Raw genomic sequence first — 21,592 nt, 5'->3', positions numbered from 1 at the left:
TGGAGTCAGGATTCTCTCATTGGTACAGCTGTAGAACCTTTTGAGGATCTGAGGACCCATGACAAATCTTTTTAGTCTCCTGAGGGGGAACAGGTTTTGTTGTGCCCTCTTCACAACTGTCTTGGTGTTGCTTGAACCATGTTAGTTTGTTGGACACCAAGGAACTTGAAGCTCTCAACCTTCTCCACTAACGTCCCGTCGATAAGAATGGTGGTGTGCTCGGTCCTCCTTTTCCTGTTGTCCAGAATCATCTCCTTTGTCTTCGTCTTGTTGTCCTGGCACCACACGGCCAGGTCTCTGACCTCCCTATAGGCTGTCTTGTCATTGTCGTGATCAGGCCTACCACTGTTGTTTCATTGGAAAACTTAATGATGGTGTTGGAGTGGTGCCTGGCCATGCAGTTCTGAGTGAACAGGGAGTACAGGAGGGGACTCTGCACGCACCCCTGAGGGGCCCCCATGTTGAGGATCAGCAACAGTTCTCAATTACGTAGCCCCCTTTCACCCTACATTGGTATCAGAAGTCTGATGGCACTATTGTTTAATAAGAGCGACTGCTAAGTGAACGGAATGTATATTTAAAAATGAACAGTTCCAAAGCATGCTGAGTATTATTCTAATTAGTTCAGTCCCGAAATAAAGACAATAATAATATCCAATGTGCTTTGCATTTAAATTTGGTGTGTTCATTTTCACATACAGTACCAGTCAAAATTTTGGACGCACCTACTCATTCAAAGGTTTTTCTTTATTTTTACTATTTTCTACATTTCAGAATAAAAGTGAAGACATCAAATCTATGAAATAACGCATATGGAATCATGTAGTAACCAAAAAAGTGTTAGACAAATCAAAATATATTTTACATTTGAGATTCTTCAAAGTTGCCTTGATGACAGCTTTGGACACTATTTGCATTCTCTCAACCAGCTTCATGAGGTAGTCACCTGGAATGCATTTCAATTAACAGGTGTGCCTTGTTAAAAGTTAATTTGTGGAATTTCTTTCCTTCTTAATGCGTTTGAGCCAATCAGTTGTGTTGTGACAATGTAGAGTTGGTATACAGAAGATATCCCTATTTGGTAAAAGACCAAGTCCATATTATGGCAAGAACTGCACAAATATGCAAAGAGAAACAACAGTCCATCAATACTTTAAGACATGAAGGTCAGTCAATCTGGAACATTTCTTCAAGTGCAGTCGCAAACGCCATCAAGCGCTATGATGAAACTTCCTTTCCTGTGAGGACCGACACAGCAAAGGAAGACCCAGAGTTACCTATGCTGCAGAGGATAAGTTCATTGGAGTTACCAGCCTCAGAAATTGCACCCCAAATAAATTAGTTAAAGTAACAGACACATCTCAACATCAACTGTTTAGAGGAGACTGCGTGAATCAGGTCTTCATGGTCGAATTGCTACAAAGAAACCACTACTAAAGGATACCAATAAGAAGAAGAGCTTGGTTGGGCCAAGAAACACAAGCAATGGACATTAAACTGGTGGAAATCTGTCCTTTGTTCTGATTAGTCCAAATGTGAGATGTTTGGTTCCAACCGCTGTGTCTTTGTGAGATGCAGAATAGGTGAACAGAGGATCTCCACATGTGTGGTTCCCACCGTGAAGCATGGAGGAGGGGGTGTGGGGGTGCTTTGCTGGTGAAACTGTCAGTGATTTATTTAGAATTCAAGGCACACTTAACCAGCATTGCTACCACAGCATTCTGCAGCGATACGCCATCCCATCTGGTTTGCGCTAAGTGGGACTATCATTTGTTTTTCAAAAGGACAATGACCCAACACACCTTCAGGCTGTGTAAGGGCTATTTGACCAAGAAGGAGAGTGATTGAGTGCTGCATCAAATTACCTATCCTCCACAATCACCCAACCTCAACCCAATTGAGATTATTTGGGATGAGTTGGACCGCAGAGTGAAGCAAAAGCACCTTCAAGACTAATGGAAAAGCATTCCAGGTGATCTGGTTGAGTGAATACCAAGAGTGTGCAAAGCCATTATCAAGGCAAAGGATGGCTACTTTGAAGAATCTAAAATAGAATATACATTTGTTTAAAACTTTTTTGGTTACTACATCATTCCATATGTGTTATTTCATAGTTTTGATGTCTTCACTATTATTCTACAATGTAGAAAATAACAACATAACAATAACATTCATAGCAAGTAAAACGTTTAGGTAACCTTTACTGAGAATATTGTTGCTGTCTGGCCCGGCTACTTGCAAATATATTTTTGTATTTAATTTTAACTATATACATTACAAAATATAAGTATTTTGTCATTTATTCTGATACATTGATCTTTGTAGTACCTGCAGTCGCACATGATGCAGGTACAGTGCATGTGTGGGAATCTGACAGAGTCTGTCGTTGGTGGCTGACCTCCAGTAAGTAGTAGTTCAAACAAAGGATATATTAGACATTTCTTTACTTCTACCACTCAATACAATAAAACACATGTATAACCGTCACCAGTCTTCATTTTCGCTGCATTTAATTACAGATCACTCTTTATGTTTGACGTTTGCTAGCTAGCTACAGTAACATCAACCAGTGTTTGCAGCTGTTTGAATTCGAGTCAATGAGAGAAGCTAGCAATGCAATGTAGTGTTCCTTAGCTCGCAAGGTAACAGAGTGTTCGTGTCTACCATCTGAAAGGCACTCAGTGCATGTAGCTAACATGAGTTTAATCCAGTCAATCGTACCATAGCAATTTTGTTTTATGTTGGCAGGGTTCACATACACAATAGCTGAATTTGCAGAGCTAGCGAACAAACCGATGGACAGATAGGCAGGGACAGACTGGCAGAGACAGGGAGTCTCAGATAAGTTTGTTGAGTCTTTGTTTGGCAACATTATGAAAGGTTCTCTTTTTTAGACTTGTAAAATATGGACATAATTGGACAATGCCATGGATACCCCAACTCTCAACTAAACCTGGTGACTGAACCAAGATTTGTTTAAGGAAATGGTATTGCTGTTGTGATTAATTGTGTAGTTTTGGGTACCGGTAGACAGGAGTATGGCAAACATCTAGTTTATTTTCTAGGAGACAGATTGTAAGTCAGTGAGGGTGGTGAAAGGAAGAGTCACAGCAGAAGAAACTCAGACTGTCTCTGGTATGCAGGCTGCAGTCAAGTGTGTGCTGTCATCTCTTAGGGGCAAGAGAAATGAGGAAAGCTACCTTGCACTGTATGAGAAATCAACACACTCAAGACGATTTGCTGGCAAAGCAGTGGATCACTATAGGGCAGAATGTTTTTAAGTGTTGGATGCTGTGGAGGTTTTTTGACCAGGACAGTCTAAACTTCCTGCAAAAATTGGAAAGAGCGCTTCTCACGGGGGAGTTGGATGAGTCTCTAGATCAGTACCCTGAGCTGAACATAGATTCTCTTTCAGTGCAGTTGCCTCTCTTTCGCAACAAATACCCCTGTAGCAGCAGTGGAGAGGCAGCAGAGGTCAGGAGGCTTCCAGTGGAGGTGCGGGGGTTGTTTGACCAAGTTGAGGTGCTGATCAGAATTTTGTTTCTGGTGCCAGTGTCTTCATGTGAGGCTGAGATGAGTTTCAGTGCACTCCGCAGGTTGAATACTTGGCTACGGGCTAGCATGGGCCAAGAGAGACTGAACGGCGTAGTTGTCTGTAATGTACATAAAGTCAGTCTGGGCAGTCTAAAGAGGTAAAATATCTGCCAGCCATTTGTTGGATCCATTGAAACCCGCAAACATATGTTTGGATCTTTTGTTAATTTGTTCAGTAGTGTGTATAGCAGTGGTTCTCAACTTTTTGGGGGTACTGGAACCCCTACATATTTTGAGGCAAGGCAGGCAAGGTTTTGAGCGGTCCTCAGGGACCCCCACCCCCTCTATATTATATGTAAAGTTACTGGAAACCTTGTGGTACTAAATACGTTCATTACACTTTTTTATTTCACGGACCCCTTGCAATTACACCAGGGACCCCTGTTTGAGAACCCCTGCTGTATAGTATGATATTTGTTCTTTTGTTTAGTCATTTTCAGTTTTTAGTACATGACAGTACACTTACTAATGATTTATTTTATGTTATTTTATTTAAAATTGCTTACTTTGTGTGACATACTTGTCCATAGCTGTTGTTTGAAGTGTTGAGACCCTGACTGAACAATAATTTGGTTGATTTATTTGTGTTATTCACTGAAGTAGTTATTTCGCTTTTAGAACTGTACTTATTTTGATATTTTTGTTATTGTAAAGCTATTGTAACAGACTCAGGAAAGTTGCACATATTTAATGACTAGATACATGTATCAGAAAAAGTAAAATAATAAGGTCAATGGAGATTATTTTAGATGAGATCGCACCATGCTCATTGTATTTACGAAAACTGCACCCATACACTATTTCGCAACAAAGCATCCTTCACTCATGCTGCCAAACATACCCTTGTAAAACTGACCATCCTACCAATCCTCGACTTCGGCGATGTCATTTACAAAATAGCCTCCAATACCATACTCAACAAATTGGATGCAGTCTATCACAGTGCCATCCGTTTTGTCACCAAAGCCCTATATACTACCCACCATTGCGACCTGTACGTTCTCGTTGGCTGGCCCTCGCTTCATACTCGTCGCCAAACCCACTGGCTCCATGTCATCTACAAGACCCTGCTAGGTAAAGTCCCCCCTTATCTCAGCTCGCTGGTCACCATAGCATCACCCACCTGTAGCAGGTATATCTCTCTGGTCACCCCCAAAACCAATTATTTATTTGGCCGCCTCTCCTTCCAGTTCTCTGCTGCCAATGACTGGAACGAACTACAAAAATCTCTGAAACTGGAAACACTTATCTTCCTCACTAGCTTTAAGCACCAACTGTTAGAGCAGCTCACAGATTACTGCACCTGTACATAGCCCACCTATAATTTAGCCCAAACAACTACCTCTTTCCCTACTGTATTTATTTTATTTTATTTATTTAGCTCCTTTGCACTCCATTATTTTAATTTCTACTTTGCACATTCTTCCACTGCAAATCTACCATTCCAGTGTTTTACTTGCTATATTGTATTTACTTTGCCACCATGGCCTTTTTTTTGCCTTTACCTCCCTTATCTCACCTTATTTGCTCACATCGTATATAAACTTGTTTCTACTGTATTATTGACTGTATGTTTGTTTTACTCCATGTGTAACTCTGTGTCGCTGTATGTGTCAAACTGCTTTGCTTTATCTTGGCCAGGTCGCAATTGTAAATGAGAACTTGTTCTCAATTTGCCTACCTGGTTAAATAAAGGTGAAATAAAAAATAAAATAAAACACAGTGTACAGTACCATTGTCACCTACTGGCTACAAATACAAATACCTGCGTACATACTGGACTGATAAGGAACACTGATATAAATAGTAGTAGTATTATAATGATTTAAACATTTGAACACATTGGGACAACCCTTCAGTTAACTACTATCAATTATCCAGTAGTAGTAATTATGATTCCTCAATATACATTTAACATATTATAACGTAGGCTATGTGTTACAGCACTACTTTTGGTGTCCCCCTCAGGAATTGCACTTGAGAGAAATTCATGCAATTGTCCCCTTCAAAGTTGATATCAGATTTTTGCCCATGCCTATAATGGAATGACGAGTTTGCAAACCGTTATCTTGCGACCTAACTGGGGATTGCCCAAGCAATGAATATGTGGCATTTATGACTATATGAAAAGTATCTAGATTCTAGACACGAGTAACTGTTATACTGTGTGTACATAATACATGCGTTTCAGCAAGCCTATTGTTGAGCATTTAAAATCATCACATGCGCCACGTAATTATAGAAAATGTCACCATTATTTCAAATTGAATGTATGTTACAGCCGAGTTAAAGGCCTAGTTGTTTCTTTATTATTACGATAGTGATACAATGTCACATGTGCGCGATGCGCGCTTTCTGACTACTGTACAGTAGTGACTTGTCTTTGTGTAGTAAAGGACAAAAGCAGGTGCAGGAAGAACGCGTGGGGTCGGGCGAATGGGAGGGCTTGACTACATGATAAAACATTTTTTATCCTGAATCATTGCCTATAGGCCAGAAATATAAAATGGGCGTGATCAGGCTTGGCGAGTATAAAATCTCTCCCGGAAATTTTTCAGTAGCGGCAAGTGAAGCAAACAAGTTAAAGGTGTAGAAGAACAGGGTGTATAATTGCAAGCAATGTACTGAAATATAGATGTAACAAGAAGTTAAAAGACTGAATCACGGAAGGAGCAACAAGCGAGAACAGACGCCTGTTGCCTATTTGAAGACATCGTTTGAACCGAACAGCTGCGTAGGCATTTAATGCTGGACAAATATCAATAGTTGGTTAACCAACTACCTTTTAACTGTTCACTAGTCTTTAGCCAATTTTTCTTACCGGCTCGCCAATGCTTTTGCATCAGTTCATGAACGGAGGCCTGGAAGTGATGCATTCTACAGCAATTCAAAAAGACACCACTTTTACAAAGATTTTCGTTGGTGGTTTGCCCTACCACACTAACGATGCATCCTTGAGAAAGTATTTCGAGGCCTTCGGCGATATCGACGAGGCGGTGGTGATAACGGACAGACAGACGGGGAAATCCAGAGGATATGGCTTTGTAAGTAACATTCTGACACTTGTCGGTAATGCAATTAGCCTACATTTTGCAGTGGCAGCACGTGCGTCTTACCAATGCATTCATTTGAGAATAATTCTCAATCGGCAGCCCTAGAAATTGAGTTGCCTATAATATTAATGGTTGGTATAGCCTACTATTTGTTTTCTGTGCTGTTGTCTCTGGGCACATGCACGCCACGTTTCCTCCCACCACCAAGTTGTTCCATGTAACTGACTTATTTGCCTAGAGGAAAACAAGAATACTTGATGCTGCGCCAAGTGTCTTTTTAATTAGAAATATTCCAAGCAGAATAAAATGCTGTCGCCAAAGTTGCAAGTTGCGTATTGCGGTCATTCACACGCATGTCAAATTATTCCTTTCCTATAATGTGCTGCTTAAACACAAATGCAGTATTATTTTTTGCCTTGCTGACTGTATCACAGCTTTAATCAGGATGAGGGATCAAATTAGTTGACGGATAAGATATCCCCACATGTCTAATGTCCCTCTGCCTACCCCCGAACGAACACATCACATGCTGTCTCCCCACCAACCCCTCAGCGCTGGCCCATGAACGACCTAGCCTTTATCGCTTATGAGCGCGGCAAGGGCACTCACGGAAGTGCGAGCTGCTGTCTTCGCTTGCTTTATATGGTAATTTTGGCGCGGTAGGGACTCTCCAAGACCCTCCTCCCATTGTAGAACCGAAGCACTCAGGCTTTACAAGTGGTGTTTATAGAATCATAACTGCTGTGGGAGTCGTTCTTTTGTATTCCAAGATGGATTGCTGTTCACTGCCTGAGTGCAGATCCCGAACCATGACACACACACCCCACCTTGTTGTGGTAGTAACTGTCAGATGGAAGTTTGGTGCACTTCCCCCTCCAGTGTGTCAACGTTCCTTATTTTATTTGACCTTTATTTAACCAGGTAGGCTAGTTGAGAATACGTTTACAACTGCAACCTGGCCAAGATAAAGCAAAGCAGTTCGACACACAACAGAGTTACACATGGAATAAACAAACATACAGTAGAAGTCTATATACAGTGTGTGCGAATTAGGTAAGATAAGGGAGGTAAGGCAATAAATAGGCCATGGTGGCAAAGTAATTACAATATACCAATTAAACACTGGAGTGATAGATGTGCAAGTAGAGATGATGGGGCAAAGGCACAAGATAAATAAATACAGTATGGGGATGAGGTAGTTTACAGATGGGCTATGTACAAGTGGTGCAGTGATCTGTGAGCTGCTCTGACAGCTGGTGCTTAAAGCTAGTGAGGGAGATATGAGTCTCCAGCTTCAATCACCACATAGAGGTTTTATTGCCATAAATGGTTCTAGTAACTTTGTTTTATAAATCTTCAGCTCCTCATGAAATTCAGAATGTCTGCCAGGTTTTTTAACGACCCTCTGGTAATCAGCCATTGCAAGCAGGAAAGATTAACAAAGTATGTATGATGCAGATACAAAGAAACCCACCTTCTCATAGTTACAATGAACAGGAACAGCAGAAATGCAAATATTTACCACAAATTTGGAGAGGTGAATCAGCATTTAACAGGCCAAAGATGGAATGGAAAACTGGTGTCTCTAATAGAGGCTGTGTTTACTCCTCATCCAGTTTAAAACTGTAAGACAATGGTACTCTGTTTATACATCAGCGGTGGCCAAAAAAACAGTGTCTCGGTCATAAACGGTTACTGCTGCTGAGTCTGGTGTTTCAGGTCTGACTGGCTCAGGCATATGAGGGTGTTCCAGGTTGGGAAAGAGGTGTTTGCCACCTTGCATGCAGCAGAGGGCAGTTGCAGTTTCCCAACAGGGCTAACTCGACAATCCTGTTTCTCACTGCTTCAGTAGCAGGAGGAGAAAAATGGCTCTAAAGCCAGGCTTACCTTTAAACACACTCCAAAGGTGGATTAGTAGACCCCCTTCAATAGAGTTCCAGTGTCAACACAGCCTCAATTCTCATATGTGTTCACAACGCATGGCCTGGAGTGGGCTTAGAACGTCTTCTCTAGTCTAAAGAGGTATGCTTCCCTCAACAGGCTAGAATAGATCTATAACTCGGATAAAACCCAAATATGTAGTCATCTGAGATCTTGAATTGGCAGAAGACCAAAACAATCAAAGCAGACTGATGCTGTCTAATGCCTTCAAAGGAGAGGAAGGGAGGGGTAGATTCTAACAATCTCCTTATTCTCTACTGCCTAATTGGATAAGCCCTTAATCATTACTGATTCATATTTCAGCAGACTTCTCTGACTGAGCTGCTGACCAAGTGTTCTGCGTCTTTTCTAAGTGATAATCACTGTGCTTTGTGTGCAGTTTCCTCTGTTCAGAAAGGGGGATTTAAGTGGTGGAAGGTGGACAGGGAGATTTCTGTGATGGCAGACAGTAGGGGTTGTTCTGCTTGTAGGGTTAGTGTGGCCCTAACCTTGAAATACTTTTTCATAGCTTGGATGCCATATATATTATATATTGCTAATATTGTCAGTGTCTGTGATTGTGTCAGGTGACAATGCTAGATCAGGGAGCAGCAGAGAGGGCCTGTAAAGACCCCAACCCCATCATTGACGGACGCAAGGCCAACGTAAACCTGGCTTACATAGGTGCCAAGCCCCGCGGTATGCAGATAGGTGAGCCGACCAGGGGTGAGTACAACCACCGGATGCACCAACACTACACTTGTCACACACCACATTGGCATGTTTTAGACAAATGTTTGCTGGTAAATGGTCATTCAGAAATCTCATATGCTACTCATGCCATATCGTACAGAAATGTACAAACATTTAAATTCATCTGGATTAACTTTCTTGCTCTATATACAGTTGAAGTCGGAAGTTTACATACACCTTAGCCAAATACATTTAAACTCAGTTTTTCACAATTCCTGACATTTAATCCTAGTAAAAATTCTTAGGTCAGTTAGGATCACCACTTTATTTTAGGAATGTTTAATATCTGAATAATAGTAGTGATTTTATTTCAGCTTTTTTCTTTCATCACATTCCCTGTGGGTCAGAAGTTTACATACACTCAATTAGTATTTGGTGGCATTGCCTTTAAATTGTTTAACCTGGGTCAAACATTTCGGGTAGCCTTGCACAAGCTTCCCACGATAAGTTGGGTGAATTTTGGCCCATTCCTCCTGACAGAGCTGGTGTAACTGAGTCAGGTTTGTAGGCCTCCTCGCTTGCACACGCTCACAAATGTTATATGGGATTGAGGTCAGGGCTTTGTAATGGCCACTCCAATACCTTGACTTTGTTGTACTTAAGCCATTTTGCCACAACTTTGGAAGTATGCTTGGGGTCATTTTCTATTTGGAAGACCCATTTGTGACCAAGTTATTTTCCTGACTGATGTCTTGAGATGTTGCTTCAATATATCCACATAATTTTCCTCTGTTGTGATGCCATCTGTTTTGTGAAGTGCACCAGTCCCTCCTGCAGCAAAGCACCCCCACAACATGAGGCTGCTACCCCCGTGCTTCATGGTTGGGAAGGTGTTCTTCGGCTTACAAGCTTCCCCCTTTTCCTCCAAACATAACTATGGTCATTATGGCCAAGCAGTTCTATTTTTGTTTCATCAGACCAGAGGACATTTCTCCAAAAAGTATGATCTTTGTCCCCATGTGCAGTTGCAAACCGTAGTCTCTTTTTTTAAATGGCGGTTTTGGAGCAGTGGCTTCTTCCTTGCTGAACGGCCTTTCAGGTTATGTCGATATAGGACTCGTTTCACTGTGGATATATATATATATATACTTTTGTACCTTTTTCTTCCAGCATCTTCACAAGGTCCTCTGCTGTTCTGGGATTGATTTGCACATTTCACACCAATGTACGTTCATCTCTAGGAGACAGAACGCGCCTCCTTCCTGAGCGGTATGATGGCTACGTGGTCCCATGGTGTTTATACTTGCATACTATTGTTTGTACAGATGAACTTGGTCCCTTCAGGCATTTGGAAATTGCTCCCAAGGATGAATTGGCCTTGTGGAGGTCTACAAATGTTTGTTATTTTTCTGAGGTGTTGGCTGATTTCTTTTGATTTTCCCATATTGTCAAGCAAAGAGGCACAGAGTTTGAAGGTAGGCTTTGAAATACATCCACAGAGACACCTCCAATTGACTCAAATGATGTCAATTAGCCTATCAGAAGCTTTTAATGACAATTTTCTAGAGTTTTCCAAGCTGTTTAAAGGCACAGTCAACTTAGTGTATGTAAACTTCTGACCCACTGGAATTGTGATATAGTGAATTATAAGTGCAATAATCTGTCTGTAAACAATTCTTGGAAAAATTATGTGTGTCATTCACAAAGTAGATGTCCTAACTGAGTTGCCAGAACTATTGTTAACAGGAAATTTGAGTGGTTGAAAAACAAGTTTTAATGACTCCAACCTAAGTGTATGTAAACTTCAACTGTATATATTAGGGGACTGGGTAATTGTGAGGGGGGGAAAGACACCTGTGTAATTTGCCATCTCTGCATGTGTTCTATATCATTAGTATGTTGCTTGAGTTACACACTGTTCTAGTCTCGCTGCCTCCTATGCATTGCAAATGTCTGACGGGTCGTTTTCTCGTTCTTCCAGGCATTTCCATTGGAGTGCAGCCTATTCACCCAGGGCTCATCCAGAGGCAGTATGGGTGAGTGAGTGGGCACTCTTTGTTTGTGCCCTCTATACCACAGTAATGCATCTTCTGAATTACACATACTTCTGCCAAATGAAGGTCTCTTGCATGCATGTGCATGTCAGCTAACCTCTGACATGCACATCTATGTGAGCGTTCTACAGATGTTGGACAACTTCACTTTTTTGTTTTCTAATGGTTGTAGCATGGTACATTCCATGGACATGTGACTCAACCCCCTCTTTAGACCCTTCAGTTTCTTCCTGGTTGAGTAGGCTCTCTCACTGAGAGGCTCCAGGGCAGTGTCTGTCTTGTAGAAACAGCCTTGAGGGAGGCCAGTCAATGACGGGTGTCCAGGACATTCACTCCGCTGAGCATTTAATGGCCATGTCACTGGAATGGGTTAGACGCCACTGCCCCCCACCCCTCAAGTCCTAGCTTTGATTTAATTACTCTAAGCCAGAAGTCCAAGCCCTTACATGCATGTAATAATATAAGATCGTGTCCATGGACTTTGGGTCCTTAGAATCCCCCCTCTGTTCATGTGCTTGTTGCTTAGTAACGGGCAGGGCAGAGCCCTGCTCTGTGGGCATGTCTAACAGGTGTTGGCTCTTATTACAGCCTTTTACACCCCCTAATCCCCTGTGATTGACTGCAGCTCCAGCGAGTGGGAGAGATCCGAGATCTATATGGGCTGGTGACAGACACAAGCTGCTCCAAGATGGAGAGCACACGCTTGTTCTTTCAGCCTTCCGCTCAGACCCTTAAACTGCATGTGGTGGAATGGTTGGGTGTGGCTATTTGATCATAATGTAGCCCTATCAGAGTGGCCTACCATTAAAAATATTTTTTTAAACTATGGAGAAAATGCATCCCCTTAATCTCTTGCATAGTTTGTTTTGTTTCAGTATGTTGCTAATATTGTGTTTATTCTATCACAATTCTCACCGTAAAAGGAAATGGTGATAGTGCTAAGGGGGAAAACTCTGAACTTCATTCAACTTTCTAATCTCGTGATTCTCTGTGCACACTGATATTTCTTCTGCTCAGCAGTCCCAGGGAACATTAAGGGAGGCGGGGCGATGGCTTTCTCTGAAGAGGCATTGTGCTTAATGACGCTGTGCTCTCACCAGGCGCCAAACCTCCTGCAGCTTTCACATGTTTTTTTTTCTTAATATTCATGATTACTTTTCTATATTATATTGTACTTCCAGGTCAAAATTTGGGATTCCATAAAGACCTTTTGTAGAATTTGTTTTAACCTGTAGCCTTTTGTTCTGGTATGTGGCGGGAAAAAAAAGTGGAAAATAGCCTCTGGATATGTAGGTAGGAACTAATAATTGGCAGTGGATTTATTTTCCATCAAAGGCTCCTTTTGCTGTTTTATCCAGTCGTTTAACCACAAACGTATAGCTACATTCAGCTTGACTTGATGAAGCCCTTCGATTTGTTCACCATGACTTAAATGTGATGCTAGAGGAAGTCAGTGTCTGCTCTACCAGCCCCACCTCCCTACCATCCGCCGAGTGGTACTTGTCACACCCGCTGGCCGTCATCCAAAAAAACAGCTGACCTCTGATCCCTCTGTCCCCCAGACCCCCACAGGCCCTGTGACGTCCGAGTTAGGTTAGAGCTCACTGCTCTGTTCTGCTTCCCTGTTTCATCTCCTCTTCTCTCCCTTTTCTATCTGCTGCACTTCTCATCCTCTTTTAGTCATTTTCTTAACTTTTCTATCAAGATTGCAGTGTTGACCTATATTTTGTTGTACCTCCTAATGTGCCTCAAAGTTCAACCAGAGGTCAGAGCTAGAGTCCTGTGGCCACACTATTACAAGGCCACAGAAAGAGGCTCATCTGTATGTGCATCTGCGTATGCCTCAGTCTTGCATGGTCATCTGTCTGGGTGGGGGGGTGTGTCTGAATGGTTCTTTGTGAGTAACTGACCGTTAGAGGGGTAGACAGTGCGTATCAACCTGCTCTGCGCCCTCTGCCACGGGCTCCTGATTCTGATTACCTTCATCTATAGCGATCATATACTTCTTGTTAGTGTATACCACTCAGCGGGCTACAGTGACCTAACTATTCCATGCCTACCTACACAAATAAATACTTGCTATGTGAGTGGACCCAGGCAACAGACTGTATCATATCAGCATAATGTCTTTAGACGTTGCGAAAAAGCTTAGCCACTAGCTTCACTCTCACATGATGGAGCCATCTCGTGCTGCGTCTCCAATATAGTATTAATGAGGAATCTGATAATGAATGAATGTTATTGTTAACCCCCACTATCCTCCCAAACCCCCTCATGGTTGCTCTGTACTCCCAGCTGAACAGTATGCCGAAGGGGGGAGTGAAGATACCCGAGGTGCAGGCTTCGTGCTGCCTTGTTTGGAGGCTCCCAGGAGGAGGGTAGCAGGCAGCTGTGACTGATCCCGCCCCTCTCTAAGGTGCCAGCAATGGCTTGAGAGTGCAGCAATGGATTGGAGTGCCAGGTTATGCTGATTAGTGCCTCTCTTTCCTATTATGGCATGGTTTGGGGTTTGCAGTGGTGACTTCTGTTGCTGTTTTAATGTTCCAGTGTGGGGCTGAAGGGTGTGGTATGTGTTAGGCAGGTTGCAATTAGATTGTGCGTCGGTCCTGTTACCCCTGCACTCTCCCTTTTTGCTGTGTTTGAGTTGACACCACTCAATAGTCTTCCATTGCTTCATTCCCTTGTCTTTTGTCATGGCCATTGATCTGAATGGAAACTGGTAAACACAACATGGTGGTAACCCATATGGTCCTTTCACCCATCAGTGGCCGTGAAGTTGGAGACAAGGAAAGGAAGCCATCAGAGTATTGAAACCCAGCTGAGAAGTGTTGATTTTGTCTGCTGTGACTTCAATGTCTTGATATTCTTTCACCGAACATACTGCCTTTTCCTACCAGACTCTCCGTGTGAGAGGGGTGACAAAGTTCCCCTCGCTCTCCTGAGCTCTGTTTTTGGTTTGCAGTGAGTGGAGTTTCCCCTCCAGCTGCAGTATTAAGGGGGGGGGGGGGGGTCTCTAAGCGGCACCAGTTTTGCAGGGGGGAGGTCCCTAGCTCTTCCTCTGCCATCAGACTGGGGAGAATGAGCTGTCCCCATACTCCATAACACTAATCACTAGTACGAGAGGGCTTTGCGCACAGCACACCCAACTGGCTAGCAACCTGCCTTGATAGGCCCTCTACAACTGATATCCAATGTAACTTCCGTGCAAAACAGGAACCACAACTCTGTTACTGTCATCACACTTCCTGTGTGTGTACTCAGCGAGTGAAGCGCAGCAGCTGTTAAAACACGATGTCTGGGCTTGAAAACCTGCTAGTAAGGCTTTCTCGCCGCCCTAAATCCCCCCCCACCCTCTCTCTCTATCTCTGGGGGCCCTACCTAACAGGTTCAGTCGGTTTTCAACTGATGAGAAGTGTTGATCTCTTCTCCCTACCTCGTGCTTTGTCACGTTTAGTGGGTGGTGTTGAATCTGGCCAGTGTCTTGCCCACCACCACTACTGTGGATACACAACACATACACAGCACAACTCTAATTTATATTCAAGACCTGCTAACCCTACTGGAGAATGTAAATGACAGAATCCAGTCCTTGGCTTTCTTTGCTCCTGTTCATTGTGTTTTCCAGTATGTAACTTGTGTCCTGTTTGTTTTCTAGGTTGGCCCAGCAGTATGTGTACCCCCAGGCCTACCTTCAGCCTAGCCTGGTGCTCCCTTCTCAGGTGTCCTCCTCCGTCAGCTCCCCCTACCTGGACTACAGTGCTGCTTACACCCAGTACGCCCAGGCCGCATTCGAGCATTACCCCTACGCTGCCTCCCCAGGGTTCCTGGGCTACGGCTACGCCCCCAGCCCTGCCACCGCCCCCTCCCAAGCCACTATTCACCAGACCCTCCCCACAGGGGCAGGCCCAGCACCCGCCTTCCTGCAGTACGCCCCCCAGCAGCACGTTCAGCCAGACCGCATGCAGTGAGGAGAGGCAGGATGCAAGGAGTCCTATAGGCCTGGGGTGTCACCCTGGACTGCCCATGCCTCAGCCAGGGCTTTCAGGGAATGGGCTGAAGGACTATTGCATGGTACCATCAGGATGAGCCCCCTCATGGGTCTTGGGAGGGTTTTGATGACCGGATGGGAGGCTAGAATTAAACGTGTGGTCACTGAGGGCTTCCAGATGCAGACACTTGATTTTTTTTTATTATTACTGTCTCTTTATTGTATCAGTGTTAGTATCTTATTATCAATGTAATTATTATATTTTGTTTCAACAAAAAACGCTACATACTTGTATTTGAAGAGAGCGAAGGGGGGGGGGGGGCTTACCTGGACATTGACCCCTCATCCCCCTCGTCTTTGCCAGGGCATGGGTTAAGTGAAGGCACTGCTGCTTGGATACATAGTGGTTGGGCATTGGGTGAGAGGCACAGTGCCAACTGTTTCCATCCACACCAGAGGCGAGGACTCAGCTGTCTGATACACCCCCGGTGTTACTGGTCCTACACCATGAGTGGTCGTGGTTCTCTCTGAGCCTTTCAGAGGTCATCAAGGACTAAATGGAGAGCGGAGATTCTGGGATCCCCCCCTTCTCCGAGACTGTGAAATTGTTAAAGTCAGGACTACATTTCTTTTTTATTAAAGAGGCCTTAACTCCTGTTTTTACAACACTTCCTTTTAACCCCTTAACTCAGAGCTAACAGGGAGAGTCCTTACTCATTTTCACATGGCCTGGGCTCTTCATATTTATACCAGACACTCTTCTAGTCTATTGGCACACTTTGTCTTGATTATTGGAGACCGAAGTAGATCGTCATATGCAGGAAGTGGGAGGAGGGGTCAAAGAGCATTGGGCGTTGACGTGCAAGGTAGCTGACAACGATACCCACTACCTGTTTATTTAGTCTAACTGTTCATCTAAGATTGTCAAATGTTGATCTCTCAAAGGACATTCATGTACAGTATTTTTAAATGTTTCCATTATCAAGTACATTTATTATACTATATTTATGTTTAGGTATTTATAGGAAATTCTAAGTTAATCATTTTTTGTAACTTGGTCCAAATAGTTGCAGCACTGAAGTCCTATAACTTGGTAAGTGTATGTGCAAATCCACAAATGTGTCTTTATTCATTTGATGGACATTCTCTTTTCCATTTTTCCTGGGAACCCATTGGGTTTTCCTGTATGCACAACTCTAGATGCTTTAGTTTCTCCGGCTGCTGGCTGGGATCAGACTCTGTTACTTTCAGAAAGATGTCATTTCCAGTCCCTTCAAAGAAGCCATACCAAAAAAAAATTTAAAATAAAGAATTTGTATTTATAAAAAAAAAGTGTACTCCTTTCCTGATTTACTTGCAACATTTTCAAACTTGATACCTTCATGAAGAGCAGAACATTTACAAATACTTTGCCATATTCTCGCCATAGATGTATAAAGAAATGGGGTTCTTAATCTCTAGGGGGGCTCCTTTAGTCACTTCTAATGTGTACAAAGAGCTTCAAACTAGCTCCTTTTGGGGTGAGGGGGTTCGGTAGCTAATGTGTGTGATGTGGTTGTTATCCCAGTTCTGTGCTGTCTGCTTTGGTGGGGGGTCAGGAGCAGGAGGCACATGCTTTATCAGCCCACACTACAACATGCCAGGGGCACAGGGTGTTCCCAGACCCAACACACACACTGTTGCTGGGGAGATGAGACACTTGGAACTGTAGAACCAGAAGGGGAGGGGTTTGGTATGTGGTTAAAAGCACTTTGTTATCTGTCAAAAGGTTTACTTGTTTGGTTTCTGCATATCGTGAGTCCTCAACATGGTGTTTTATTGTACCCGCAGACTAAAGTACAAGGTTGTGACGCAGTACTGGCATGGCTTATGAAGGTATATCTGAGGAAGGACCATGTGTATATTTAAAGCGTGCGGAGGGATACCAGATGGCTTTCTTGCAGTATGCTGGACATTTTAACAGTACTGGTTCATGCATATTTAAATAAGCAATCTTCAGTAATGGAATAGATGTCTCAGGGGTTACAGTTACATTGTTGAATCATGTCCTAGGTGTTTATGGCCAGTGTGTGTGGTCTGAGGTGACATTACTGAGTTGGAGAGCACTGAGTTAGTGCTGTGAATGTATGGATGTCTCATTGTTTTCCCTGCTCTCCCTATCTCCTCCCAATCGTCTGGCTCCCTCACTCTCTCCACAGTTTCTTATTGTCTCTCACCATTTTCATTCTCAGCCTTCAAACTCTCCATCTCTCTCCCTCCCCTCTCTCTCCTTCCTATTGCCTCTGTTTTTCCTCATCACACTGTGGTTCTTATCTTACACTCTCCCTCTCATTCTTACCCTTCCTCTTTCACCTTCCCACTGTCTCTCACTGAATCATAAGGGGAGAACAGAGCCAAGTGTCAGGTTGATGAACAAGGTCTTACAGGCCCAGAGGAGCATGTTTTGCTGAGTCACCATCAGGCCTCACACACACATTCTACAGTGCAGGCTGCTCTGCACACTCAAATCTAACTCCACACGCTCTACTCTGAGTTGTGCTCTGACATCAAGGGATTCCTCAGAACTGTCATAACTCAGTCATGTCTTATCAGCCCCCAGCTACACTTTCATCATACCTCCTAATTAAAATACTTTCTTCACTTGGCTCAGTTACCCTCTCACTTCACCCCTCTTGGTTTCACTATGTGTTGATCTTTCATGTTGAGGTGAATTTCCACTACATCCCTCGACACCTTTTATAACTCTCTGTGATGCCCCTTGCAAGTTTTTTTGAGGGGAAAACTGAAAACTAGCTGTTATTGCCAGAGGTTTGGTCTATTAACTAAATCACGGCGAAAACTCCATCCCACCAAAACAGGCTGAAATTTCAGGCGGCCTTTTCAAACAGCTCTTATACTCGAAGGGCATTATCATAATGTTCACAATTTCACAGTATTATTCCAACCTCAGTGTGAAAATATAAAACACAGGAAAATCAAGTTTTTGACTGGGCTTTTAAGAGTAAGAGACGTACACTGAGTGTACAAAACATTAAGAACACCTTCCTAATATTGAGTTGCACACCACCACCCCTTGATTTTGCCCTCAGAACAGTCTTCATTAGTCTGGGAATTAACTCAGGATGTCAAAAGCGTTCCACAGGGTTGCTGGCTTTTGTTGACTCCAGTGCTTCCCACAGTTGTGTCAAGTTGGCTGGATGTTCTTTGGGTGGTGGACCATTGTTGATACACATAATAAACTTGTCTCCTCCTCTTCATCTACACTGGTTGAAGTGGATTTAAAAGGTGACATCAATAAGGGATCATAGCTTTCACCTGGATTCACCTGGTCAGTCTATGTCATGGAAAGAGTAGGTGTTCATAATGTTTTGGACACTCAGTGTACAGTATTCTGTTAAATACATTTTTATTAACTGTCTTCATGATGGAACAGTATGGATTGAAGGAAACTCCTTAACAAATCACCCACAGGAAAATGTGGACATTCTGGTATATCCTATTGCGTACTACTACTGGAATGTTGTGCAATGTTGCAATATTAAAAGGACCCATCTACTACAACTCTGTATTCTGTTTCTTCTGTAAACACACCTCCCCCAAACAAAAATTCAGTTTCTCTGGCCCTCTGTCCATCTCGCCACCCAGCTGTATCTGTGGTCCTGTGTGACAATCTGAAGTGGTCCTGCTGGGGCCTGGGTAATATCAGCAACCATTTCAGATAGGGTCAGCTCTATATTTACCCACCCTCTTAGAGGGAGCTGAGTATTCAGCCCTGACCTGTGTCTTATTCCCGTGCCGGCCCAGAGAGATTACATGGACATGTCTGGAGTTGGGTAGAGTGTTGGGGATAGGTATGTGGAACATAGATGAATGGGGCAGAGGGCTGATATGTGGTACGGTATTGGGAACAGGGGATAGGGATGGGGGCATAGAGGGAGAGGGCAGCCAGGCAGGGGGTTGTTGGGAAGGCAGAGAGGTTTTATGTCCCTCTGAGCAGCCTGCTTTCATGGACATAATCTAGAAAGGAGAGGATAGGTTGCTGTGGAGAGGGGGCTGCAGAGCGTTAAGTGGGAAGGTGGCGGGTTATTGTGTGTTCCCAAAAATCAGGCTTGCTCCCTATCAGTTGGTCTAATGGACCTCTGTGTGATTCTCACACTCAGAGCCATTAAAAGGCATGGGTGGGTGGTGATAATGAAGACAGTTACTATTCAGAGTATCTAAGGCAGGCTGATACTGGCAGTCATGTGCATTAAAGGCTGTTAAACTAAATGGCAGTGGAGGTTGGTTAATTGGTGTTTGTGTGTTTGCAGGGTGTTTGCTAGGTCACGCGTGTTTTATTCTAGATCTATGATGCACTGGAACATATACATTATCTTGGTGCTAATTACAGACTGTTGCTTGCGCAGATTGTGCCCTGGGAGTGTGAATATGTGCGAATTTACAGGAAGTGTGAGCGAGAGCAATGAAATATATTTCTGTGTGTGTGTGACAGAGTGAAAGAGAGAGAGAGGTAGTGTGTGTGTGCGCTCTCCATCACCCTTATGGTGGAGTCTGTGTTTTACTCTCTCTCTCCCTTCAGGTCCTCCATGTCTTCAGGCCTGTAATTTGATCTGAGTTTGTCTCACTCAGTTAGAGCTTGGGGATGGCAGGCAGGATCAGTGTGTAATCATTGTCTCAGTCTCCAGAAGACAGACAGACAGGCCAGGCCTGGCGAAGATTGCAAAACCCTCTTATCTCCATATCTTTCCCCTGTCCACTACTCTGTTTACACCACGCCAGTCTATATGCACTGTTCACCTGCCCTAAATGGTTCACACTCACTCACTCACTCACTTCTCAGCTATACATGCTCTGGAGAGAAGAGGAGAGGGTGCTTCAGCAATGCACACAAACATTCTCTCAGTAGAATGAACTGAGCACACATACTTTCCCCAGCGATGTGTGGTTGGGGCCAGCCTGCTAACATACAGGACATGGACCGTACACTCCTCTTGGTGATATCACATAGCGACAAGGTGAGGGGAGATGAGAGGTGAAAGGTTAGCATGAGGAGGGATGAGAAGAGAGGGTGAGGTGAGGTGGGGTGTGTGGTTGTGTGAACGTTTATGATAGGAGGGGGGTGAGGAATTGTTAGGGTGAGTAGGGGTGAGAGTAAAGAGTGAGGGGGAGGCTTGAAGGTTAGGGTGAGAGTAGAGAGTGGAGGGGGGGTTAGGGTGAGTAGAGAGTGAGGGGGGAGCGAAGAAGGATTAGAGTGAGGGGGATGCACTGACACTGTTAGTTTCGCTTTTAACAAACTGGAAAAGGGGATACCTAGTCAGTTATTCAACTGAATGCATTCAACTGAAATGTGTCTTCCGCATTTAACACAACCCCTCTGAATCAGAGAACACGTGTCTCTCTGCTTCTTCCTAACCCCGTTTCCCCACCCCCACCCCAAACATGACACTCTACTGCTAAGGATCAAACCATACCGTGCCACACACTCACAATGTGAGAGGGCGCTCGTGTGTTCTCTCCACACGGGGGTTTCCTTGATTTCAAGCTAGATTTCCTTATCTCTAGTCAGCATGCAGACACCCAGGGCTGGGCCCCTAAATACCCGCAACAGCGCCCCAGAGAGAGCTACTATTTGGGGGGAGAGGAGAAGAAGGAAGAGAGGAGAGGCTCTGTGGCTGGACTTACAGAGACAGAGAGGCCTGAAAGCCTGATGCCTTCTGACAGCTGAGCTTCCTCATTCAGTGTGTCATTCACAGCCGCAAACAGGGATGTGTGCCCACACGCACACACACTCGACACACACACTCACGAGCATAAATGTACTCGTACAAGCAGACACGCTAACACATCCACAAACACACATAAAAAGAAAATGCACATACACACTTGCTCTGTCTCACACACACACTTTGACATTGACTCTGACTGGCTGTGCTGTGGAGTTGTTAGTGTGGAAGGGAATGGCTGTTTATGTAACGGTGAGTCTCTGTTATCTGCTCTGCTCTGCATGGATGTTATTCAGCCTCCCAGGGCCGGCCTTTGAAGCATTCTAACTGATCTTGTTTCAGACGGCCAGTACAATATCAGCATGAGGTGTGTGTGTGTGTGTGTGTGTGTGTGTGTGTACGTGTTCCACTGGGCACAGACATCAGTTCAACGTCTAGTTTTGATTTACATTTGTTTGAGTTGTCAACTAACACAAATTCAACGTGAAATCAACAAAAATTGTCACAATTTCATTGGATTTAGGTTAAAAGTTGGGTAATAAAAATATGAAATTCCTTTACGTTGAT

The 21,592-nt window shown here is 43.8% G+C and overlaps 1 protein-coding gene across 1 annotated transcript; it reads left to right on the top strand.

Annotated features, from left to right (window-relative positions):
* Positions 1-6,135: 6,135 nt before the first annotated feature.
* On the top strand, positions 6,136-16,628 carry LOC110494534 (RNA-binding protein 38). The gene is made up of 4 exons (XM_021569670.2): positions 6,136-6,638; positions 9,155-9,293; positions 11,242-11,296; positions 14,970-16,628. Exons 1-4 carry the CDS (start codon positions 6,426-6,428, stop codon positions 15,280-15,282), a joined length of 720 nt encoding a protein of 239 aa, XP_021425345.2. The 5' UTR covers positions 6,136-6,425; the 3' UTR covers positions 15,283-16,628.
* Positions 16,629-21,592: the final 4,964 nt, after the last annotated feature.

Source organism: Oncorhynchus mykiss, chromosome 17 (assembly GCF_013265735.2).
Source record: "Oncorhynchus mykiss isolate Arlee chromosome 17, USDA_OmykA_1.1, whole genome shotgun sequence".
Lineage (NCBI taxonomy): Eukaryota > Metazoa > Chordata > Actinopteri > Salmoniformes > Salmonidae > Oncorhynchus > Oncorhynchus mykiss.
This window is presented reverse-complemented; position numbering and strand designations above follow the sequence as displayed.

What these genes read in the sequence shown, in the direction of transcription:
- LOC110494534 (XM_021569670.2), top strand. Translation starts at nt 6,426, where the DNA reads ATGCTTTTGCATCAGTTCATGAACGGAGGCCTGGAAGTGATGCATTCT. An exon ending in AATCCAGAGGATATGGCTTT is followed by an intron (nt 6,639 to 9,154) that starts GTAAGTAACATT and finishes TGATTGTGTCAG; the next exon opens with GTGACAATGCTAGATCAGGG. An exon ending in CTCATCCAGAGGCAGTATGG is followed by an intron (nt 11,297 to 14,969) that starts GTGAGTGAGTGG and finishes TTTGTTTTCTAG; the next exon opens with GTTGGCCCAGCAGTATGTGT.